Source organism: Gordionus sp. m RMFG-2023, chromosome 2 (assembly GCF_954871325.1).
Source record: "Gordionus sp. m RMFG-2023 chromosome 2, tfGorSpeb1-WG-v2, whole genome shotgun sequence".
NCBI classification, from domain to species: Eukaryota; Metazoa; Nematomorpha; class Gordioida; order Chordodea; family Parachordodidae; genus Gordionus; species Gordionus sp. m RMFG-2023.
The window spans coordinates 16820231-16847500 of NC_088776.1; the positions used below are offsets into that span (position 1 = coordinate 16820231).

General features: G+C 26.7%; 1 protein-coding gene across 1 annotated transcript in view; it reads left to right on the forward strand.

Annotated features, from left to right (window-relative positions):
* LOC135924127 (midasin-like) overlaps positions 1–27270 on the forward strand; it is a 91071-nt gene that overhangs the window by 47646 nt on the left and 16155 nt on the right. The window contains exons 32-60 of the mRNA XM_065459175.1: positions 2682–2964; positions 3070–3189; positions 3529–3613; positions 4170–4284; positions 4999–5165; positions 5407–5785; positions 5974–6358; positions 7107–7386; positions 7444–7989; positions 8309–8431; positions 11441–11655; positions 12010–12406; positions 12702–12810; positions 13008–13156; positions 13352–13645; positions 13711–13782; positions 14144–14337; positions 14498–14730; positions 14826–14917; positions 15478–15746; positions 16249–16364; positions 17693–17898; positions 18267–18488; positions 19121–19277; positions 19918–20033; positions 24157–24261; positions 24541–24802; positions 26085–26446; positions 26639–26845. Coding sequence (XP_065315247.1) covers positions 2682–2964; positions 3070–3189; positions 3529–3613; positions 4170–4284; positions 4999–5165; positions 5407–5785; positions 5974–6358; positions 7107–7386; positions 7444–7989; positions 8309–8431; positions 11441–11655; positions 12010–12406; positions 12702–12810; positions 13008–13156; positions 13352–13645; positions 13711–13782; positions 14144–14337; positions 14498–14730; positions 14826–14917; positions 15478–15746; positions 16249–16364; positions 17693–17898; positions 18267–18488; positions 19121–19277; positions 19918–20033; positions 24157–24261; positions 24541–24802; positions 26085–26446; positions 26639–26845 — 6260 coding nt within the window. The remainder of the gene's footprint in view (positions 1–2681; positions 2965–3069; positions 3190–3528; positions 3614–4169; positions 4285–4998; positions 5166–5406; positions 5786–5973; positions 6359–7106; positions 7387–7443; positions 7990–8308; positions 8432–11440; positions 11656–12009; positions 12407–12701; positions 12811–13007; positions 13157–13351; positions 13646–13710; positions 13783–14143; positions 14338–14497; positions 14731–14825; positions 14918–15477; positions 15747–16248; positions 16365–17692; positions 17899–18266; positions 18489–19120; positions 19278–19917; positions 20034–24156; positions 24262–24540; positions 24803–26084; positions 26447–26638; positions 26846–27270) is intronic.

Here is a 27270-nt window from a genome sequence, read left to right on the forward strand (position 1 = left end):
AAGTTGAAATAAAAACACGTTACCAGGAAAAACAGATTGCCGCTAACATAAATATTTTATCTTATGTTATTTAATAACCAAAAACCTTTCAAATACTAAAATAATGAAATGTAAAAAGAAATTTTATTTTTCGTATTATGATTAATAGAGTTGTTAAAGTATCTAGATATAAAAATTGGGTATCTGTATCTAGATAGATTTTTGATTAAAGTATTTGTATCTGTTTTAGATACATTTTGACATACTTTTATTTAACGCTTTTTTATATTATAAATAAAATACTTGAATGCAAAATTTATTTTATTTCCTATGAGCATATAACTTAATATTAATATATATATTAAAAAATATTAAGACTACTATATTAAAAAAATATATATATATATATAAAATATTAAAACTTATATATAAAAATATATATATAAATATTTATTAAATTTATGTCCGAGTTATCAATAACAAGCAAATTCTGATATTTATTACAATCCATCTCAAGGAATTTGCCATTTTTATTTGCAATGGAATTGGTATTTTATTATATTAATTTTTGTTCTAGATTAATATTGATGAAGAATATGATATAATCAATGACGACATTCTTCCATGGCCAATTTATGGACCATATTTTAAAAATAATATCTCAAAATAAAAAAACAAACCTCTGATAGTAAAATATTTGCCGTGTCTACCAAAAAATACGCAAATTTCAGTTAGCATTACCTCAACTTGCAACATTGTAAAACATTTAAGGGTATAGATACTAAATAAATGTTTACAATTGTAATTTTAAATTTTAAGAGAAAACATCAAACACTCTTAATCAAAATAAAAAAGGGGAAGGGGAAGAAATCTAAGAAAATATTGGACTAGGCTCATCGTCCATTGATATTTTTTCTAAGAGACCTCAGACTTTAACCCAAACCACTTTAGATGATTTAATAACTGATTTTATTATAGATAGCCTCCACCATTTTCAATTGTTGAAAATCCTTCATTTATAAAAATGATTAAAACTTTAGCTCCATAAAAAAAATATTTGCCGACAGACAGTGGTTGCTAGAATTTCCCAAAGATGGAAAAATGAAAAGAAAGAAATCATAAAAAGTCTAATAGACTAATAGAACCATCGTTAATATGCACAACAGCAGATTGTTGGAGTGCCTATCGCCGGTATAGCTAACATTTAAATTTGTATAATAATTTAATTACGAACAAATTATTTGAGCAGTTTTAAGAAATGTTAATTTTTAGTTCATGCATAGGAGTCACTGCACACTATATAGATCCAACAAGTTTGGAAAGAAAAAATGTCTTTACAGATAAACGAGGATACCTTAATGACCAAAATTTTGAAAATATTTTATTACTGAAATCTAATAATTATTAATAATCATTTAATCATACATTATATTATTTTATTAATGAAATCTAATAATTATTTATATTAATCATATATTATATTAATATCTAAAAATCATTATTTTAGTTATATTTTGATAAATGTGATATCGAGTCAATAAATTTTATAGCTCATTTCATGAATTTTCACAATAGAATTCTAATTTAGGTTTATTCAAACCTTACATAAGAGTATAATAAAAATTGTATCTGTATCTAGATACATTTACAATTGTATCTGTATCAAGATAACTTTTTAGAAGCTATATCTGTATCTAGATAAATTTTTAGACGATAGCGGCCATTATTCATTACAGATTTTGTAATCATATTTTTAATGCTGTGTACAATATTTTATTACATAAAATTTACGTATCACGTAATCCAAAAAACAAGAAAAAAAACCTTAAAATTCTTTCGATATTTTTGTCAGAATCTTTTAGTAGCTTAATTTAGAATATAAATGTGCAAAATTAATCACGATTTTGTTCGATGGTTCACGAGTTATGACGGTTTTTTGGAGCTTGGTTGGAATCGCATGGAGCACGCCTAGTCATGCGTGTAACATTTTCCCATATGTTTTAGCAATATACATTATTATATTATTTAAAAATTATATTAATATTTGAACCTTAGATAATAAACATTCTTCATCATCAATTTTATTTATATATATTATTTATATTATATTGAAGTTTTTTGACTCATAAATTATAAAATAAAAATAAAATTTTAAAATAACAGTTGAAGCCACTAAATTAGAGTTATTTAATAAATTTTTGAAATATGAAAGCTACAAATTAATATGTAGGAAACTATAAAACCCCACCTAGTCCTTCCTGTGAGAATTTTCACATGTGTATGAAAGTTAGTTTAGAAAAATTCTAAAATTATAAAAGTTATTGATATTTAATTTATTCATCTAACACATTGCCCTGGACATTGGACCCATTTAAAAAAATATATTAAGGAAGTTTATAAAAATTTGTAACAAAAATTGTATAAGAACAATATTTTTTAAATTTATTAATGACTAACCCCCTAGTTATCTTAATTTTCTACCTATTTATATTATTTTTTCTCTTCTCATTAGTGAAATATGTATGATTTAAATCTAATTTTAATTCCTCATAGTTTCATTTTATTATAGAGAAATTCTCTTAAAGTTTTAACGGTCTCCTCAGACTCATTCCCCTTAAACATAATTTTTTTAGGATAATGCTATATTTATATATAATAAATACTATATGGTACCAAAAATAATTTACATTTAATTGAAACAGTATTTTCCCCTGCAAACTCCGCCAACGCCTCTCTGCCTTCCATATTTATTGAAATTATGGATTATTTCCAGGATTTACCTTTAAATAGCCCTATTGTGACGCAACTTAAATACAAGGATTATATAAAGGAAGCCGAAAGATTGTTGCGATCTTTGAACAATATTTTAACTTTAAACCCGACAAACAACGAATCAGGACAAACTTTCAATTGGATTGATAGTCTATTAGTTCAGGCGCTAAAAGATGGCTCTTGGATATTGATCGAGAACGCCAATTTGTGCAGGTTAAATTTTAAAAAATTTTAATTGGAAAACTAACTATTATTGGATACATTTTATGTTGGTCTATTTTTCTAATATAATATATTAAATTTATCGTTAACCAACAGTCCTGCCATATTGGATAGACTAATGCCTTTGCTAGAGCCCAACGGTTATTTAGAAATTCCAGAAAGAGGATTCGTAGATGGCAGCCATGTTTATATAGTCAAACCACACTCAGATTGCAGGTTTTTAAAATCATTTCAAATATAGGGTTCTCAGATTAGAACTAATTATGAATTCTATGATTAATAAACCAATAAAAATAATAGTAACATAAATTGTAAAACAAAACATTATTCGATCTATTAAATAATATTGAAAATTTTAGCGGAAACTTGAGTATGAAGTTTAATTTCATCGGAACACCCCTATTTGAGTTCAACGTATAATTTTCCCCTTATGCTATAATAAAATAAAATTATTCGGTGGGTAAGTTTGACAAATTTATTTTATATAATTAATTTGATATATATATGTATTATAATACGATTTAAAAAAATATATTATCTAATCACTCACGCAAGAATTATTATGACTATGAATCTATCCAATGGAGAAATATCTAGAGCTATGAATAATCGGGGAGTCGAAATATATTTAGATGACATTGTAAGTTTATTAAAATGTTTTTTTTATAGATATTCAAATTTTAATTGTGTAAATTTTGAAATAAACAAATTTATTGATCCCATTTTTTAAAAATAAAATAAGTTTATGGAAGTGAAAATATATGAGAAATGATATACATTTTATGTTTAATAATCTAAAAACAAGTATACAATATTGAATTTTTAGATTCTAAGATTATTGAAGTCTTCCATCTAGGGTTATCAGTTGAATGGTTATCTTAACCCGTTAAATTGAGTTTTTACAAATTCATCATATATTTTAAAATTTGATGCGAATCGTTGCTAACTCTTATCAGATAGGCCCTATTTAGAATGGAGGCTATGTGACGTTTTTCTAAGTTTATAAAATATTTATTAAAATATTGTAAACTCGATCAGCTGATCGCGAGGCAAGTAGAATTCATAAAAAAGGATTGCTTATTCAAGTCGTTCTCAAATTAAGTTAAGTTGAACACTCCCCCTCCCACCTTGAGCCACACAAATACATAAAATCGAAAAAATTTAAGTCCAGTAATATTAAAAAATTTTTATTTTAGACATCAGATGGTGCTGAATCGGATATTATAAGCATTTTAAGTTCTCACGACTTTCCGCCCATTATTAGCGAGACGCTCTACCGATTTCATAAACATTTTTGCGAAACCTTTTTAAGTAAAATAAATTATATTAGTAGAGGCCAGAATTGGCCCTATTTAGTCAATGCAGTTTGAGGCCTTTGGGTCGGGTATTGGTCGGTCTTACATATTATATCAACAATAGATTGAAGGTTTTGTTTGGTTATTATCAAAGACCTTCATAGATAGAAATTTTTGACCCGCCCGGATTTGGAATTTTTTTCAAAACCTAAACAAGCCTAGGTCTAATAGATTTTTAAAATTTTGTTATTTTTAACAATTTTTATTTTTCGAATTGTTTCAAAGGGATATTTAAAAATTGAGCTAAATTGAATATTAAACGCTTCATTATAAAATTTTTCAACTATTTCTCTGATTAATTAGTATAATTTTTTCAAGCTTGGATTTTTTAAAATTTTAGGCATTGGCCAGGTTTTTAACCTTTATAAAGTTTTAAGCTCGATCCAGATATTTATAATTATACGATTTTTTGGGGTGGGTTCCTGACCTGACCCACAAGTCTCTGGTTTTTAGTATTACTTTATTTTAAAATACATTATCTAAAAAGTTATCCTTTACAATTAATTTTGTAGAATTCCTTTTAGAATTCGATTATTTTAATATGAAATTACCATCTAAAAATTTATATTTATATTTGAAGGTAAAATTGTGGGTTTTGTAAAAAAATTTAAATTTGTTATTTTGTCTGTTATAAATAAATATTATTGAAATTTAATAATAAAAATAATAGAACTAGCTACTAATCAACCTTCAATATTTGATCTCATTAATTTGGTTATCAATATCGAAAACCGAATTGGCTCATGTAAAATTGACATCGGTTCTGTCATTATTAATACCTTTTTAGACTTTTATCAACCTTACATGAATAGAAACGATACAAATTTATCATCAAAAGTAATTCGAATTTTTTATATGAATTTTATTATTAAATGCCACTGTTAACATGATGACTAAATATTTTTTTACGCCGTCAGGGAAAGTTGTGTGTAAATTAAGTTATATTTTTTTCTTGAAACAAGGTGCTCACGTTCATGAGATTGAAATTCGATAAAGATTTTAAATTTATAATCTTATTTCCATAGTTCTATTAGACCATAATAATATTTATTTTTATAAAATTACACTTAAAAACAAGCTCGAACAATTTAGGATGAATTTATGGGATATAATGGAAAATGCATGGAACTCACAAAGCCATTCGCAACCAATCGATAATTTGATCTCTTTAAACTTCGCTGACAACCCACAGCATGACAATAAATATAATGTTGTTAACATCGAAACTAATGCTAGAACCGGGAATGAATATACAAATTATGACTCCTTTGCAAAATTATTTGATAACCAAACAATTCACTTATCATTTGACATTAGGAATGACGTTTATTATAATACAATACCTTTTTTAACTACCCAAGAAAGATGTAGCTTCATTTCTGGTATGGACCTAAGATCTATTCTGTTCAACGCTCAACCCCTTGTATCTAATTATGTTGAAAATATACTAGATAATGGTAAAAAGTGCTAGTATAATATAAAGTTTTTAACGTATTATAATTAATTGAAGTATTTAAATTGAGAGGACAAAAAAATGATCACTTAAAAAGAGTAAAAAATGATACCATTTTCCTAATATTTTATTTCACATAATGTTACGTAATATAATGTCTAATTCTCCCCCATCATTCTAAAAATATACAAGCTCCGAGGATATTAAAAACTTCATCCGTATACCTATTCCCCGTAACGCCATGGTCTAACTCTGCTAGGAATAATGTCAAAACCATAAATACCTTGAGATTATTGGTAGATTTCACTTCTCGACCTAGCCTTAACCCTTCTTTATATTATATAAATCGTATCCTTACTCATCACAAATCTCTGCACAATAATAATAAACACACAGAATGCTTCTTCGATATAGAATCAAATTATCGATTTATTATCGAATACCTAACTTTATTCAATTCTAGACCGAATCAATTATTATTTGGAAATATTAAAAATGAGGAAATAGATCCTAGATGGAATTCCGTTTTGTACGCTGAGCCCAAGAACGACAAAAATCTCAACAACCATCTTAATACGTTTTAGCATTAATTTAATTCTAATTATTGATTCACATGTTTTGATATATTTAATAGTTTTTTGAATTTATTCCCTGTGGTAATTTTTGTGCAGGGAAGTTCGTCATCTTCTTATATCATAATAGGCTTGCTAAAGAATTAATGTTTTTTTGCTAAAGACGTTCTCCAAAAGAAATACTTTACCAAATTATATGATATTTTAGGCAGGCTGAGCACTTTATAATATTATAAGTGTTATATATTATGGCTCAGCAGGATTATTATGTTCTCAATTAGATATTCATAATATATATGTATATACACCACGAGGAAGTTCGGGCATCTCTGGCTAGCCATATAGTTACTTGAGTGGACTCAGCTGTACTTAAGACAAATAGTAATGAACTATCTTAAGCTTATATTTAGCCACATGGACATTGTCTATGACTAAGAGTAAAGGAAGCTTATACTTCTTAAGTGCCTACCTAACAAGGAGGAAAACTAAATACAAACTCGAAATAAATATTAAAAACATTTTTTTAAAGTTAAATAAAGGGTATTAGAAAAATTACCAGGAATTCATAAATAAGTTGTAAAGCAATATCAAAAACATTTTCCAATGTTTAAAACATAAACTTACAATAGCTCATTATACTACTTGTCTTGTGCATAACTCATAAATTACCAGCCAAAGTTATTTATTTGATATTTATTTTTAAACTATATAAATTTTGATATATTTTTTTCTCAATCTCATATTCATTTAAAGGTTTAATATCATGAAGGAAATATTGTTATTAAAGACGTACGTTGAATCATCCCACCTCTACACTACTTATAAAAGTCATATAAAAGATATCGAGCTTTACATAATCGACTTATCTGGTATCGAGGATTTCCATCGTTTAATAAACCTTGTCAATTATGACTATACAAAATTGTTTTGCGTTATCTCATATTTTTGCCTCTCTTGGATTGAAAATATATTTGGTGCCATGTCGACCGAGTCCTTTACGATCCTTGAGATGAACGATGAATCTTATATCCAGGTAATAAGAGAATTTTTTATAATTTAATTTTTTTAAAATTTCTATTATAATATTCAGTTTATCAACTTATTTTGGACTTTATGGTATATGGTTCAAGTAATCGACAATTTCTGCGATACACATCTCTTCACAAATACCATTCTTTTAGAACAAGATTTTTATATAATACTAACGTATTTCATGGGGATGATTTGGGAAAGAGTGCAAGGCCAAATAGACTATTTTTCAAAAACAAACTGGTCATCAAATCCGATCAATGAGGATTTAATAATTTCCCCACGAACAACTCAGTCGTTTTTATTATTGGATAAAATCTTGAGGCTTGGATTGGATAAACAGAGAAATTCATATTTTTATTGTTTTTATTGGCAAATTTATTCTCGCGATACAAAAGCGCTGTGTTTACTGCAAAATCCTAATTACGAAAACCAATTGACTACTGAAAAGGACTTAACTAATAAAGACTCCAATATTATTGATAATCTATCATGTGACGGTTTTGATTTTGTTGAAGTTCTTAAACGATACTTTGAGTTGAATTTAGGATTCGAAAAAAAATTAACACCAGTTCCTCATTTATCACAAAATAACTACTTTGAAAATGTAAATAAAATGTTTTAATTATTATTTGTAAAAAAATTATTATGATTATACTATTTAAATGACTAGGATTTTAATAGTTTATATATTTATTTATAAATATAAACTTTTTTGGCAAGAGATACCTTAAACTTTATAAGTTTCTTGGGCTTAATTTTATATAATCTTTTGTTTATTAAAAGATAGAAGGAAGGAAAGAAAGAAAGAAAAAAATAGAAATAAAAATTAGATAAATGTCAAACATGTATCCAAAATATCTAAGTGGGATGGTTGTTTCTGCATAGAATATATAATTTGGAAAAATTTATACGCTTTATTTTAGAAAAGTTATCAGCCTTCGTTCTATGACAATTCTCAATGTTGGAATTTAGCCTTAAAAAATAATATTATAGAAGCTTATGTTAATCGATGCTTATTCAGTAAAACGAAACATATTCTAGATGATGTAAGTAAATATATGTGTTGTTAATTTAAAAGGGTGGTTAATCGATTTTGGTAAAAAAGAGATAAACCTTTCTGCCGTGAAATCTTAGGGCGTAGATAATATTTATTTGGTCAAATCTTAACCCCCCACCCCCTTTTAAAAAATCAGGAAAAAAAGGTTTTTTAACAAGACTAAAATAATGAACTTCTTTAGAGTTTTATATAGTATATAGGAAAAAATATGATATTTCGATACAGCTTTTTATAGACCGGGCCTACGTACCCAATGAATCGATTTATCTGATTTTTAATAATGCATTATTGCATAGTCGTTAAGGAAATTAAATGAATCAAAAATATATAAATCAAATAAGATAAGAAAGCAAATGGACTAGCTATTTGTATTTTTTTATATTTAATAATTAGTTTTTTTTATTTATACGATTCAATATTAACATATGAATTAATATATTTTTTACTAGGGCTATGCTGATATTAAATATCTGATCTGATCGGCGCAGATACCTGTAAAAAACCAGTCCAATCCGATCTTTTTATATTTATTTTACATTAATAATATTTTCTAAATAATTTTTTTTAAACAATGCAAATGAACACCCCTTAAATTTTACTTATTTTTTAAAATAGATTTATAGTATTTTAAAAGTTTTCACTCAAAGTTTTATATATTTTAAATCTTTTTGAATAATAACGCCAATTTTATTATTTATACTTTAAATAAAAGAATTTTTTTAAATATGGTATCTGAATTATGGAAATATTTTACAAAAGATAACTGATAATTTTGCAAGCAGCGTTATCTACGGAATTCTAATTTCACGGGGAAGAATAATGAAAAATTCATTTAATACTACCAATATCCGTAAACTTTTTTAAATTATTGTAGAAATAAAATAATTAAATGATTTTTTGCATAAAAAATATTGATTTCTTAATTACATTTGGTTCAAAAGGGGGTGGTGAAAAATCAATATAAATATTGGATCTGTTTTGCAATATCGGAAGATATCGGATCGGGGTGGAAAATACACAACCCTATGTTTTTACCCACTATTTTGAAAATATTGGAATGTCAAATTTAAAAATATCGGTTATATACTTAAAATAAAAATGAATTATTGGTTGGATCTAATAATAAAAAGTCAGTTACACTTTATAATAAGTTGGAAAAAAATTATTAGGCCAATTTATTTCTTTAAATTATTTTTATATTTAATTGGTTATTTAGATTGTTTTATTTTTTACTCTAATGCAAGGGTGTATCGCGAGGAGGGCTACAGGTTGCTAACCCCCCACCTCACTAAATTTTTTAAAATATTTTTGGCCCCCTTTCCCAAGTAATGATGGTAAGGCTGGCTTTGGCGTATTTGTTGCTGAAAAATAGGCGGACAAAGTTATCGAAGTAAGAAGACTAGATAACCATATAATGATTGTCAAGATGATTTTTGGTAGAAAGATATGCAATATTATTTCTGCATATATTCCTCTTCGGAAGAAGGGAAAGATACATTTTGGGATAGTCTATTGGAGGTGACATTAATGATTGAAGCGAAGATTATCTTGGCTGGTTATCTGAATGGACATGTGGCAACGAGTGATAATGGTTGTTAGGGACTACATGGAGGATTTAGTTACGGCATAAGAAATCCGGAAGGGGGGAGAATTTTACATTTTGGTAATGCTATGGATATGATTATTTGTAATACAATGTTTAAGAATGAAATAGAGAAGTTGGTGACTTACAATCGGGTAGACTAAAAGTGCGGTGGATTATTCTGATAACTTAGGAATTTAATGATTAATGACAATCTAATTGTCACAGAAGGAACTATTCCCGGGGATTGGGAATTATAATTATTTCGGTATATAAAGGGAAGGGTGTTCCTTTCGATTGCGGGTCATATAGAGCTATTAAACTCTTGAAACATGCAATGAAAGTATTTGAGAGGGTGTTAGAGAAGCGGATAAGGGAAAACGAAAAAAATTGATGAAATGCAATTAGGTTTTACATGGGGAACGGCACGCTAGATGTAATTTTTGTGGTGAGACAAATACAGGAGAAGTATCTTGCAAAGGAAAAGAAACTGTATTATACGCTTGTTGATTTGGAGAAGGCATTTGACAGGGTGGTATGCGAGCTTACTAGATGGGCCTTGAGAAAATAGGTGTGGAAGAATGGTTGGTTATGGCAGTGATGGCCTTGTATGTGGGAGCACAAACTGCGGTACGGACGAATGATGGAAATGGTGAAAGCTTTGAAGTGAAGGTGACTACATCAGGGATTCGTGACGAGTCTTTGATGTGGTGGCTAGAGATGCGTGAGAGACTTCCCTGGGAGCTATCATATGCAGACGACCTTGTATTAAATGGCAAGTTGTGAGGAAGAATTGAGGGGCAAAATGGAAGATGGCTATGGAAGCAAAAGGTCTGAAAATGAATGTAGTAAAGACAAAGGTAATGATTGGTGAAGATAATCTCAAGACGTAAGAATCCGGCAACTGGCCTTGTCTTGTTTGTGGGAAAGGTGTTAAAAATTCAATCTAATGCACCAGATGCCAGAAATGGGTTCATAAAAGATGTAACGGAAAATGAGGAAGTCAAATATTAGCAAGAATGACCTTTATTTGTGGAGCGTGCATAAAATGGGCACATAATACTCATAACGTAGAAAATGGTGGTTTCGATATTAGCAATGGGTTAACCCTGGGAAAAGTGGAAAGTTGCTATTTGGGTGATCATAAATATGGTAGAAGTTCAGAGAGATGTCGTCTATTCTAACAAATAAAATAAAAGGACATATTTATATATCTTTTAATTTGTATAGATATCGATGGTATTCGATTTTATATATATATATATATCATATTTTTTGATAATATATAAAAAGTCATACCCCCCCCCCCCTCCTCTGACAAGTTTTTAAGCAATACCATTGCTCTAACGGATAAGCTACGTTATTTAATTTTTATAAACACGGTATTTTAAAATATTTTTTTATGCCGTCATTAAGAATCAACTTGAGTGCTCCCAAGGAATGGACTACCACACAGCATCTTCTCTTTTGATGATTCACAACAACCACAGACAATATCTATATCGTCATAACAAAAATTTATCATTGGACGTACCTGGCAACGATAATACCTCGGATTTTATTGAAACGGATTTGGGAAAATTATTAGAGAGCAAATTTGATTTCGTCGATTCCTGTCTTAATACTTTGCAGTAAAAAAATAAATACTTTTTAAATGACATTAATTAATTATTTATATAATATTTATTTTTATCATGTAAAAAAATTGGTATTATACAATTAGACTTCCTGAAGTATGAAAATATTATAAATAGCTTTCATATTGTTTAAAACTCATTTTAGTTTGTAGTTAATTTTATGGAAGATTTAAGATTTAACATGAAAATATTAAATTATAAAAGGAAAAAAGAAAGAATTCCATTACCTTTCTAATTGGAATTATTTTTGAGTTGAATGATAATAACTCTTCGAAAGGGAAACCTTACTTTTGGATGGGAATTAAATCTTTTTTGGTAATATTCTTAACCATTTTGATACAACACCAGCAAAGATATAACCACGAACGCTCTAACTTATTTGTCTCAAACCTTGACCATCTGCAAGAGTCTTAACATCGATGTTCGTTCCTCTAATGACTTGCTCGATATGATAAATTCATACCTCACTCCAAACTTCGAACATTCTTACATTTATTCTCTTCTATCTCATATAAATAATATTCTTATCGATAATTTCTCTAACACGAATAGTCCAAAATGTTTTGACGATATGCACCTTAACAATAATAAAGTTGAACAAACTTTACAAATCATGGGAATTATATCGCAATCCGCTTTGGTTCTTATATCGACATATTATTTGAGGCAAAAATTTGTGATTCCCGATATCGTATTGGATCCGTTACTTGAATTAGCCATGCGTCGCAAAATTATTGCCGATGAAGTATACATGCTTTAATTTATTATAAAAAAAATCCGCTTTTGATTACTATAGGCTAGGATTATACTTCCACTTTAATCACACCATGCCACTTTGCTAATATTAATAACCTATTGTATAATACCGAAACATTTAAAACTAAGTTTTGGAGAGTTTTTTTAAAATATAGGTTAGCACATTTTAAGAATACCATTTGACTATCTCAATTTTATCTAAAAGGGGAATTAAAACTCTATGATAATCAAGATTGAAAAATAATTATTCTTAAAATTTTTTTAAATTTAATAACATTTAAAAGTTGACGAGTATAAACGACGAAATCAGAATGAGGCGAAAACATCACGAAAGCTTAAATTTATGCCTTGTATCAGGTGCCTTTAAGGCTGAAATTGATCTCAATGATGAAGGTATATAAATGGAAACATTTAATAACAGATAATTGGGATGATTTAAATTTGGGAATTTTTTAGAGAGTAAGAAATGATTTAAAATAAGAGGTAAAAGAAAAATATAATTGTTCTATGTAGGATACTTTATAAATTAAATAATAATTATATAAAAGCATTATGTATTTGATAAAAATATTCTCATACATTGATATAAGGTTTAGACGAACATTTCTTGAATTTAGACCACGTCCATCCTAGATATAGTTACTTAAAGCAACAAAGAGAAACTTTGAAACGTTTATTGTCTGAACTGGATGAAGAAACCGACATAAACATAGAAAATATTCGATCAGATCGTGAAAATGTTTTTTTTTAATTTTTTCAATGATGTTTATTTAAAATTTGAATATATAGTATTTTTTTCCTGAATTCAATTTAGGAATTAACTCTATTGGTAATGGTGCTTTCATTACTTTATAAAATTGAATACTAAAATTAATCATAAATGAAATTAAAATTCTATAAAAATATGTTTTATTATTATTGTATATTAAAAAAGTTTTTAGCATTCCAACGCGAAATACAAAGATTTATTTCATCGATTATTACTCATCAAAAACTCCTAGATATCTCTCGTTACGCTCAAAATTTATCTAAAATAATCTTTCACTTTAACCCCTCACTTTCTGAGCAAGAAAATCATATTCAGAATATGGTTTTGAAATTCGATTCCCATATCAATCCTTCTTTAACCTCTATGAAAACGAATATCATGGATTTTATTGTCAAATTTGGCAGGAGCTATACATCATACTCCGATTTATGGACGCCGTTCGTTAACTCCTTAGTCATGGTAAATTTATAGTAGATAGACTCATTCATAAAAAAAATAAAATTTATTTTGCCATATTCAAAAAGGTACATAGGGGCCTCAGAGGCGTGCAATATACAACATCATATTTCGTTAAATACCTTAAGGCGCGTTACAAAGTATCAATCGTCATCTTTATATTCAAAATATTATATAATAAACAATATTTACTCTCTTAAAAAAGCACGCTTAGTTGTATGATATTATATTTTCGAATCAAGATTATTTAAGAAATATAAATGCAATGAAGTTTTAATTTAACATTTGTCCGCATATATATTTTATTTAAATAAAATAAAACGTATAAAACTTCTCGATTCAATAAATTTATTATAATCTAAATAACTTAATCGAATAACACTCATTCGGAACTTTGCCGAAAGTAAGAAAATATAAGGAAGAAAATTAATGGAAAAAGTATATAAAATACTTTATTTATTCTTTGTTCTAAAACACGATCTTCTAAAATAACTTTTCAAGATGACATTTTGGGAGCTTGTATTCTCTAACATGTCATTTTTTCCTCACACTGAAAATAATGACATTTTGCACATCGAGTCCGTCTATTTCCCATCTTCCCTCTACCTGAACTTAATATGCGGTCTGGAGTTGCGGAAAGTTCTATGCGGCAATGGGAAAATATCCGAAATAACTGGCGTTTTTATACATTTGAAGTAATGATTTTCTTTAAAATAATAAATTTGTTTAAAAAAATATATATTTCATGCAATTTTTTTAATGTAATATTAATTGCAAGAGTTGCCACTAAATGCAATTATACTTAACTTATAAAAATATATAATCCAACTTATATATTAATTTTTTTTTTACAAGATACCTATTTTGGACCATACTATCAATGCATCATCACCAGCAACCTATAATACAATCAACAAAACGTAATAATATCAAGTCATTATCTAAGCTTATACCCCTCCCTTCAACATCGGTATGGGATAAAATTTTGGACATTTTTGCCGATTTGCGCCAAAAATTAAAACCTTACGTAGTTGATTACGATTTGGAATGGTTTATAGCCAAGGATGGTGAAACAGACATTTATACTGGTTATGATTTTTTAAAAAAAATTATTTTAAATTTGTTTTTCTTTCCAGGGATTATTTTTTTAAATTTTACCTTATAAAATAAAAAAAAATTTAAGACAAAGAGAATGATCGTATACTTAAATTATTGGAATCCGGAGAAGTTGAAAGTCAAATCTTTTTAATCGATGAAACATCAAAGGAAATAAGAGTATTTATATTTATATAATTTAAATGCAAGATAAATGAGTGGGCGTCACCTAAATAATTTATCATAATAACAGAGATACAATCGGCTGACATTTTCAATTTCAGCCATATTTTTTTTAGTCTACATTTAATCTATAAATTTAAAAAAAACATATTTAAAATGATTAGAAAAAAAGTGCTGACCCCCCCCCCCCAACCACCATTTTTTGAAATTTAATTTACCGATATAAATTAATTATAAAAGATTATATTAAGAAATTATATCTTTGCTTCTTTTCAACAAATAGATACTACATTATTTTTTTTGGTATCCAATGTATCGGTCGATATCGTATTTGTATCGACTAAAAACAGTACATCTATACTAAACTAATTTATTTGTAATAAGACTATTTTGTAAATTTGACATCGTTTACAAACATTTTCATAAAACTATATGAATTTTTATGCCTTTCTTATCTTATCTTTAAGTAAGTGTTAAAATTAATATCCATTTCATCCTTCATTTTTTTTTATACCCAATAAAAATCAGAATTTAAACAATTAAACATTATTTTATAGGGGAAAAACGACGCAGTTGCTGCGCCTAATGAAAAAATTATGAAATCATTGCTTAAAAACAATCTCCTGCCATATATTCATTCCTTCCTTACCGTTTTTACCAATATTTACGGTACGAACAAAACTTCCGAACGTGACCCTGATATATACTACATGAGCTCATCGTATTACCATCATTTAACGTACAACTTGATAAATTCGGCATTTTATTATTCGCTGAAAAAGGGTGGAGGCCGCCTAAACGATTTTATTTCCCCTTTACAGGATAGGTTTAAATTAATTTACTTTTGTATAAAAAAACATAAATATTTAAATTTTTGATATATTATTAATTTTTAAACCACTTCAGTTATAGCATGTTTATAAATTTCACATTTTTATTAGCCTTTAACTTTTTTAATTCTGGCATTATAACGGATTTGCTGTATTTTATTTAGTATTGATCCTTATTTTTTAAATACAGAATAAATTTGCGTCTACTTTAACATTTTAACCTACGTCCTAAGCAAGATATTAAAATTGCTTGATTTTATTCCCACTAATTTCTTTCGAACATAAATGGGGTTTTGCTAAATAAAAATCATTTGGAAAATAAATCGTTCAATTATTTTGCTTCCACTCGAGTTTACTATATTCTTCAAGGGGATTTTTTTGACATGCTTACAAATGATAAATATTACAATTATAAGATGAGTAGTTTGATCAATTCCATTTTACAAAATCGATGAATTGCAACATTTCGCTAACATCGTTATTTAAAAATATTAACAGATATTTGCTATCCAACCACCTGGTACATTACAAATCTTCTACCTTTAATTCATATCACCCTAACAGTAATTCTGACGCAATAAATCCGTTTGTTAGCGAATATCCTTCTGCCACAAGTAATTAATTAAATTTATATTTTGAGAGACATGATTTTTTTTTTGTTATTTCAGTAAATTCTTAAGTGATTTATTATATTGCAAACTTATAAAAATTAAAGATGCACGATAATCCAAGTCGGATTTTTCAGAATTTTAAGAATCTGCTGATTTTTATTAAAATAGCTGATCCTATATATATTATTCGATTCGATTCGAAAATTTTATTTACCATGAATTAAAAAAGATCTATTATAAAATTTATTTTGTAAAATTTAACTAGATAAAGACAAATAAATTTTATTAGTGAGACAAAATAGAAGCATACATATATAATATATTTATATAAAATGTAGAAAAATCAATATAATATTCATATCTATAATGTAGAAGATAAATCTGACAACAGCCAATTTTTCAAACATAAAGTTTTTCGGATTGTTTCCTCCTTTAACGACATTCTGTATTTTGTAACCATATGAGCTCCAACAGAAAAGAGTCGCTCACATGGGGTTGAAGATCCCTGTATCGACAATATGTCCCTCGCCATTTTAGATAACACGGCATTAGCAATATTTTACAAATAAAGTGGTAAAAACTTTAGGCAAAAAGTCAAATTTATGATTTCTCCATCATCAAATGAAAGAGAAATATCAGGTTTGCCCGTCATTCTTGATGTGATGGGATTAACAGTTTATTATAATTGTATATGTTATGTGTTATATAAATTACCTTCTTCGTCCATCTCTATCATAAAAGAAATTTCTAAAGTAATGGTCTATTATGAGATAAATTAAAATGGAGTTTCAAAATTTGGCGCAATTTTCATTATTCCACTAGGAGATTTTATTAAATTGAAATAATTTCTAATAATTCCTAATAATAATATATGATTTATATATGATTATTTTCCAATATATATTAATACTATAAATTATTTTAGTCGAATAATCTCGAATAATTCGATCGAATAATAGATAAAAAATTATTCGACGAATAATATATTTTCCTTATTGAATAATTGTGTTATTCGTATTATTAAAATACGAATCGAATTAAATCGAATCGAATATCGAATAACAAATAATTCGTTTTAGGTATAATTATAATCATCATTTTCCTATTATATATTTTTTTTTATTATATTTTATTAACTAAATTTTTTTTTAGATATATATAACATTTTATTAGAGCGAATAAGCGTTTTAATATGATTTTATAAATATTTCATTGAGATTAATTTAAAATTCTCATACACTCATAGCATTTATATGTAGGATTTAGATGGTTTCGGCATGATAAAATTATTCATATATACCTAAAATTATAATTTTAATTTAAAAATATAGACATTATCACATCAAATTTAAATGCCATCAGTACATACCTATCGAACGTTCTTAATAGTGCGGATCACTACACTCAAAATCATCCTCACGTTACGGAATTATTTGCACTTATGGCAAAACTCACTGGTTGTAAGGCAGAAGTCGAATCTAAAACAAGCTTTTCAAATTACTTATTAATCACTGAAAACTTGATAAAATGTTTTGAGGTGACAGAATATAATAATTATTTATTTTTTTAAAATAATTAATGATTTTATTTCTTAACTTATATACATATGATTGTTTATGTAAACAAACATTTTGCCAAGATACTTCTAAGACATTCGAGGCTTCTTTAATAATATTAATTTGTCAAAATATTTTGCTTCTAATTTTTTTTAAAAAATAATATTGCAAATTGGAGTTGGAAACAGTAATTAGTTATAAATAAGATATATTTTTATTTTCTATGATATTCTATCAAATTTCGAAGATATTCTAATATATTACAAATAATTATAGTTTTTATCTATAATATCTAAAAAAATAATATTTTCATGATTAAATTATAATAAATAATCACGAAATTTTTTAGACCTACGAAAATAGTATAGCATCTTCTACTCCCCAATTATCATTGATTAAACATCGAAATATACTTTGCATTCATTTCTCGAAAGCTCAAAACGCGTTTATAGACTCGCTGAACCAATGGATACGAATAATAGAAAACGAGATATCCAAACTTTCTGACCTATACTTTTTCGATTTTTACCAAGAAATTAAGGCTATCTTTGTAGCGGACGACACAGGCGAAGTAATTCTATTGGTTAAAATATAGAGCGCCATGCCGGAACTGTTTTTTGCATTGCATTTTTTAAATATTTTTTTTCGAATTAGGGGCTTTAGAATCAATTATAAAGAAAAGTCGGTTTCGGAATATTTTTTTAAAAATACTTTGTTTAACTATCATAACTCTATATATATAAAATAAGAGAAAACAAATAATATCATATCCAAATTTTTTGCTTAAGGCTATAAATTCTCCCAATTTAGCATTTTATGTTTTAAAGTTGAATCATTTTAAAAAAACAAACTTATCCCATCTTTTTGCACAAGTATTGTCATCTAATATTTTCATTGTCTTAACTATTACGAAAAAAGGGAAGGGAAATATCGGAACCACGATACTGTGACTTTTAAAAATTTGTTAGATACATTTTTTGGCTCACGTACAATGCCAGAAATAGCCCAGTTTTAAAAATAATATAAATTTCCAGTTAGAGTTAAATCTAAATTCAGATCTTTTTAAGGAAGGAAGGAACAACTTGCATTATTATTTATTAAATAAACTTTTTTTACAAAAATATTCCTTTATTATCTCGATTTGTAAATTGTAGTTCTAATGATTAAACAGATTTATATTTCAATTTTTTGTTTATTCACCAGGAGCTTAGATCTAATGTCGAGGAAGATAGGAAAAAATTATTAGCCCTCATATATGATTACCTCATAAAATCGCCCGTTGGTCAGTTTGAAAAAAGAATCACACTTATCGAATCCTTGTTCCATTATTTTAATCTCGAATATAGTAATCAAGCAGCTGGTAATTGAATATTATTTTTTTCAACATAGATTATAATGAAAATTTTTTTTTATTTTTTATATTATTTTCCTGATTATCTAGATTATAAAAAAATTTATGTAAAAAGACTACAATTTATGTAATTAAATAACATAATTAATAAGCTTAGTATAAAGTCAAAAATGATTATAAAATTACAAAATAAGTTATCATTTTCACAATTATTGGGGAAAAAAATATATTAGTAAATCACAATTATATAAAGTCATTTGTCTGTGTCTAATTTAGGCACAGTCCAAGAAAATTTTCTTGCCCTCATCTTAAATGAAGGCCAAAAATCCGTCCTAAATCAAACCATCTTTGTTCTAGTTCTTATCTCTTAACATATTATGAATATCCTAAACATAGAGTCAAATCTCTTGATTCAGCCAATGATAATGATAATATAGATAATATTTTAGCCGTGCTTAATTTAAATGTAATTTTGATGTGCTCACGTTTTCTCCTCCCTAACGACATGGGTGATAAGTCTATTTGTAAACCAGTAAGGAAATCAGTTTTTAGAGAGAGAAGAAGGTTTTTTTTTATCACATTTTAAATTTTAAAAATTAAGAAAAAAATTGAAAAAAGTAAATTGAAATAATTTTTTGCTTGTTTCAAGTATTCCACCCTTCTTTTAAATATCTCGAGGCGGTTGTCATCCATTTCAAGACCTTTGTGCCGATTATCAAAAATCATTTACAATCGAATACTCCAGCATACGAAAAAGAATTAAAAGTTATTTTTTTTTACATTACCATTTATTTAAGTTATTAGAGTGCTCGGAAGCGCGATTATAGTTATATAACTACTAATGTCTAAATTAAATAATAACATTCTAAAAGCTTTCATTTACTAGTATTAAATATTGATTAATTTACTTCAATTGGTCATTATTACCAAGCAGGGTTTCGAACCGTTTAGTATAACGGTTCGGTTCGTTCCGGTTTTTAGTTTAAAATTTTATAAAGGTTTTGTTCCATTTCGGTTTTTTAAAAAAATAATCATATCGGTTCGGTTCGGTTTATAATTTATAACGGTTCTTTTCGGTTTGTTCCGGTTTTTATAAATTTAATTTTAAAAAAAATTAATCATTAACCATGTATATATTAATTTTAGAGAAAAATTTTTTTATAATTTCTTATTTAATTTAACCATGAATGATAATCTAATAGATATTTTTATTAAACTTAGTAAATATAAATTAGACAAATCAATTCTTTTTATTTGATAAATAAGATAAACACAAACATGCGCAAATACAATGAGGAATAAAATAACACATAAATATAATGAAATTTATATTATTTATTTTTAAAAAGAGAATTGGAACGGATAACTAAAATATTTTCTAATATTTCAGGATTTTAATTTAGTTCTTTGCGCAGAGAGTATAAACTTAAGGCTAGAAAATGCTCTTTCTACGGATACCTGCGTAGCTGGAACTGCTAGCACAACCATAGCTAACTTATAAAGTTCTGGCATACTATTCTTTACATTTTCCCAATAATTCAAAAGATTTGCATCTTTTTCTAATCTCTCTATATTATCAAATGACCGAATTATATACTCTATTTCTACACATTTATTATAATTTTATATGCCCTGAGAACTATTCTTATTAAGGCTTTCATGCGACATTAATAAATCTTCAAAATCATCATCTAAGTTATCTTTCGAATGTGAACACGTAGGAATAGTATCTAGATTTTCAATATTCTGATTATTTAAATTTTGGATTAAGTTCCAAGTTTTATAAAGATGTTTTTTGGCGATATCTTTTTCTTCAAATGATCAAAATACATTATATCTTGCGTCGAGATATATAGCTGAGCAAAAAACTTCATTTTTCAAATTAATCTCTCGTGCTTTTGATTGTACAAACTAAAAGTTTGGCAAATGAAGTGTCTATTTTGCTAGTTTGCATGATACATTTGATCCATGCTGCATAAAAATCGCCCATGGTTATTTGTTCACTTTGTATATATTTTGTCAAAATATAAGATGGATATAAAGCTTTTAATATATCACTAATTATTTTCCATTCATTCTCTGACAAACATTTTTCACGATCATTACTTTGGGCCGATATTTCTTGGCAAAAGTTTTTTAACTCTAATAATCTTTCCAACATTAAATAGATTGAATTCCATCTTGTGCAACAATCTATTAGTGGCTTTTTTAAATTTAATTTGGACAAAATAGACATTGTAGTGTGATTTCTTATTTTTTTGCAAATGTTTCTTGCTTTATTAATAATAACAATTTCATTTGAATTTTTTATGCAATCATTAATTGCTAATTGAAATGTGTGGGAGGCACATCTAATGCCCATTAACATGGATCTCGTATGAGGTACAAGATTAATACTTTCAATATTTTAAAAAAAGGTTCTTCATTTTCATTAACAATTATATCATCATTGTTATTTAAATTATCATTATCTAAATAATCATTAAGGATATCATCTTCTTCATCATGATGTATTAACAGCTTGATTAATTTAATCATGTTAGCTGCATTGTCTGTGGTTATCGTATAAATTTGATCAATTCTTATTTCATGTTCGTTTAGAACATCTAGAATAATTTTTTTTAGATATTCTGATGTATGTCTTTCTTTTATCTCTTTCATGCATAACGTTCTTAATTTTATTTCTCCATTATCTATAAATTGAATATTGATCCCCAGTATGGACCTATCATATCGAGTTGCAATATCTAATTTTAACGATATAAGTTTTTGGTATATTTCTTTTTTTAAATTTTGCGAAAAATCAAATGCCATTTTTTTAATATTATTGCGTATATTTTCAGAATTGATGGTTAAATTACCACCCAATCCTACAATTATCGGATCTATAATATTTCTAAATGCTTTGTCATCAAATTGATTTTATTGGTCTCCCATGAACTGTGATTAACTCAGTGCAGGAGCGGATTAAAGTGTCTTTATTAATATTAATTTGTATTGTATTAGTTTTGGTAAAAGCATTTTGAATTGTATTATGATTATTTGCATTTTTTGTTATTGTTTTTTTAATAGTCAAATTATCTTTTTTTTTTAATAATTTGAATTCCTTATCGTGGAATCTTTCTATATGTCGTTCAAGATTTGCTGCATGGTCCCCGGTTAAAACTTTACCACAGTTTTCTAGTTTACAAGTAGATTGATTTTTTACAATATCTAATTTAAAATATGATCCCACAGGATTTGACTTTTCCCGAACCATTTAATAGATACTAATATGCTATATGATGATGAATAGATCAGAATCTTTTATTATAAAAATAGAATAAATAAATTTCTTAATAGAATCAGTATAATTTTTTATTTATCTTATCTGACAAGATCTCCCCCAAAAACGTGAATTATATGCAGGCCTACCCTTCATAATAATTATGCCGATTTTTTCCTCAAAGATACTAACAACAAACCTTGTACACAGATGAAACTAAATAAGTGAATGGAGCTTACTAATACCATTTTAATAAATAATTTGATTTAATAGAGAAAAGAAAGAAGCAAAAAGATAAGATATAAAATAAGAAGAAAAGAAATAGAAAAGCTGTTTAAAATTCCAAAAACAACTGTCTTTTATTAAAAAATTAAAGTTAATTAAATTAAAACTTTAATGGATACTTTATCATTTTATAATTATCCAATTGAATTTCATGTGTTTAAATTTTATTTGGTACTATAAGATTTAGAAGGTTAATCAGTAAGTAGTTATTATTTCAAGAAATTATCCACTAAAGTGTAAATGGAAATAAATAAATAAATTAACCATAAAATACAGGAATATTAATTAACAATCATATGTTTTTTTTAATTTCAGAATTCTAATATTCATTTAAGTCATTATAAATTATTCATTATGAAAATATTAATTAATAAGAAAAAATTAATATAAAACAGTATTTTATTAAAAGTAATCAGTACCTGATTTTCTTTAGATGTTAGTTAGAATTATGATTTTTCCCAAATTATTAGCAAGTATTAATAAGCTAATTAATAACTAATATACATATATATATATATATATAAGAATAAACTTGCTAATTTAAAGAATAGTCTTGTTTGATTTTAAGATTCTTATCTAATTAACTGGTAATTCGCCTAATCTCTATTAAATTGAGTATTTATTAAAGTGAAAAGAAAAAACAATAAACATGGTGGTATTAATTGACATGTAAAAAAATTCAATTTGAAAAGAAATAAAGAGTTTAAAAATTTCCCCAAGGAAAATTCAAATTTTAAATTTAGGTTAATAATGTTTAAATTTAATTATTTTTTAAAACCGTTTTGAACCGGTTTAAACCGGTTTAAAATATTTATAACGGTTCGGTTCGCTCTTTTTATAGTTTCTTTATAACGGTTCGGTTACGGTTACGGTTCAGAAAATTATAAACGGTTCATTCCGGTTTGGCGGTTCGGTTCGGTTCGAAACCCTGTTACCAAGTTATTTAAATAATTAAGGATAATTTTATTATTTTTTAAGCAAGAAAAATATTAAAGGCTCATATTTGGGTGGAATTTTAACTAAAGGATGAGAGATAAAATTGGAAATTTAAATGAAATTATATTGTAAATTAATTTAATTCATCAAGATAGTTGTTTTTTTTAAACAATATTATCTCACAAAATCATTATATATTTGCTCTAATTGCCAGTTATTTACTCTAAATTCTCTCGTTTTTTCTTTTTGCTCACTTATATTTTTCGGTCTAACATTAGAATAATAATACTTTCTTTGGATTTATTCTTTATAAACTATTATCAAATACATTTTAAAAAAACGAAAATTTGACTTTGATTTTCATAGAAATAATTGCTATATTATTAAATATTTTATTTTTAGCATGCCTTAAATGTACATCGGAAAAAATTGAACGATGGATTAGAATTCAAATTACTGATTAAATCTTTATACCCTAAATTGAAGAAGATTAGGGAAAGTTATCAGGTTTTTTAAAGCAATTTCTTATAATCCATTTTTTAGCAGTCAGAATTGTAATAACAGATTATAAATACTTCTATAATAATTACCTTAAAAAATGAGGTCTTACATATGATGTTAAATAATAAAACTAATTATATGATATCATTTTATCAGAAGAAGAATTTATTTAATATTAAAAAATTATATTTAATATTGTTTTGTTAATTTTAGGCAATTTTCTACTTTTTAGATTATTTATCATTTAAAAGTGTGAATTTTTTAAAAAAAATTAAAATCTCACAGACAATTTTACTCGCCAGTGTGAAAGATAAAATTATATCCTCGCCCAGTCCTCCGAATGATTTATTGTTGATACGCCCTATTCAATTGATAAATATTTATTTGCCAATCATTGAAAACAACCACGAATTTGCGCAAATTTTAGACACGAATAACTTGAAATTTAAAAAGACTATATTTGGTATATCTGAGGTATTTGATGTCAAAATCGCTCGAAAGTTGGATATTTTTGAACCATACAACGCTCTCATATCGGATTTAACTAGTATGCACAATATAATTTTTTCTTTGCTGTGATAAATTCTATTTAACTCCACTTTTAGTCTAGATTTCAGTTAAGAGATCAAAATATTACTCTTAAGGGCCTTTTCAACCTTTACTAAAAATAATAAGCTAAAATTAGGTTTATATATTATAGTTTTTATAGTCTTTACCAGATGAAATGAATACACATTAATGTAATCATGGAGATCTGCAAAATCGATATTTTGCATCCTGAACCCTTAGATCTAGACCTGACTCATTGCAGCCCGCAGCTCAATTAAAAAAATATATAGAGGAAAAGTCTCAAATTCGAAACATTATTCACTATTTTAATGTTATGCATTAAATTAAATATTTAGCAATAACTTTAATAATTCCATGATATTTATTTTATTTTTTACAAAATATGATTATGAATAGTAAATATTTCTCACCTTATTTTTTAAAAATTAATTTTTAATTGTGATGATCAAAAAAGATAAAGCAAGTAATATTGTTTGGCAAAGGCCTGGATTATATTTCATTAATTATGCTACCGCCGGCCTTGCAGGGGTCTAACACATTGAAATAATAATGATTATTTATTTTCTCTAAGTCGTTAAATATATACGAAAACCTCTAAAATCATTAACCCTTCAAAAACTACTCTAGTATATCACTGAAATAATTTAATATCACTTATGTAAGGTCATACTCTAATAATCTCCATTAAGGTTCATTTGAACGCCAGGTTCTAACTGACATTGATTATTATTATCCTTCAGCTATCAGCATTACCTATTACCAATCAATGGCAAAAAAATTAATCAGACATACCCCCCCCCCGTCATTTGAAAAAAATACAAATAATTATAAAAATGGCTTTGTTATAATTTTCATGCTTTTGCTGTTCCTTATGACACCTATATGTAAACGTCCATCTTTGGATCCTTTTATTATCGCTTTCACACTTTTATTTTTAATTATCTTTGTAACCCTGTATTCACAGTTAGCGCGAATTCGCCCTGCTAACTATGAATGCAGGGTAACGCACAGTCCTTCACTTGTTAAATATAAGGTTTTACACAATAAACTCATCAGAAACTTTTTGAAATTCCTCCTCTTTTAGAAAAAGCTTTGCTATGACTGGTGCAACTTTTTTAAAATTAGCCAAATATTTTTCCAGTCACCATTTATATTAAGGAATATTAAAAAAAAATTAATACCAACTTTATTCATATTAGTAATAAGATCATCATTTATTAGTAATAATGCACTTTATATTATTTTAACAAAAAAATCAGAAAATGTCAGCGAAGTTAATTATCTAGTCATCCAGTCCAAACGTATTTTCGAAGGAACCAAAGAACTGGCTTTCGATCTGAGGCACAAAAATAAACTCTTAATAGACCTTTACAAATCCTTTTACGCGACCGGCATTTCCTATGCTAAGGGGCTCACTCTTTGCAACAAAAATTCGGCATTATTTCGATATCCTTTCATCGAACTGTTCGTTACCTACGCTATTTTTGAGGATAACGAGAACGTAGAATATGGATTTGTAAAACAGTTGAGAGATGGCTTATCTAGTAGTGACAATATTTTCCATTTAGCTCTCAGAAATGTTTTCAACTTTCACGAACTCATTCTTACGGATAGCGCCAAGGTTAGGATATTTCTTTAAAAAACAGAATTTTTGAATAATTTATTTTAAGTTATTAAGTGGCGCTGTAAAGACAAAAGCAAGAAATATTTTAAATATGTAAAAACAAAGAGTTTGAATTTTTATTATTCTCCAATAATGCCGATGGATTAATATGTGATGTTCATTATAAATTACTTTTAATAAATCTTTTAGGACATTGACAGGATACATATGGTCAGATGTCACGGCATAATGGACTATTTGTTTTTCGCGGTGTCTCGACAAAGACAAAATTTAGACCGTATAATAAATGATATTTTGCGAATGAAAGTTTTACATGACAAAGTTAATGACTGGTTTTATGTTCCCCGATTAGCTTATTGTTACGAACATTTCAGCGAAGATTTTTACAACATATTGGTAAAATTAAAAAAATTTTTAAAACTATTATATTAATTTTTTTTACACTATTTGAATAAAGTGCATGTGTTTTCCTCCTTTCTTCTTGAAAAGAAAAAGTTTATACAAAATACAGCCTTATATTTTTTTCATATAATTCTCCAAATAAATTGTCAAATTTTTATGAGCCAAAATATCAAAAATCTCATAGAGGCATATTCATGGGAGGGTAAGGAATAAAATATTTACATATACTTAAATTTTTCAGAGAACTAATTTGGGTCAAAATATTTCCAAGATATTAATCTGTTTAAATTTATTTTCCCAAACGAAATCTTAGATTTCCTATATGGCTCTTTTTACTATTATGTATATAATTTACTTGTTAAAAAGGTTAATTTTTAAAATTCTAGAATATTTTAACAGAGTATTTCCAGCCCCTTTTT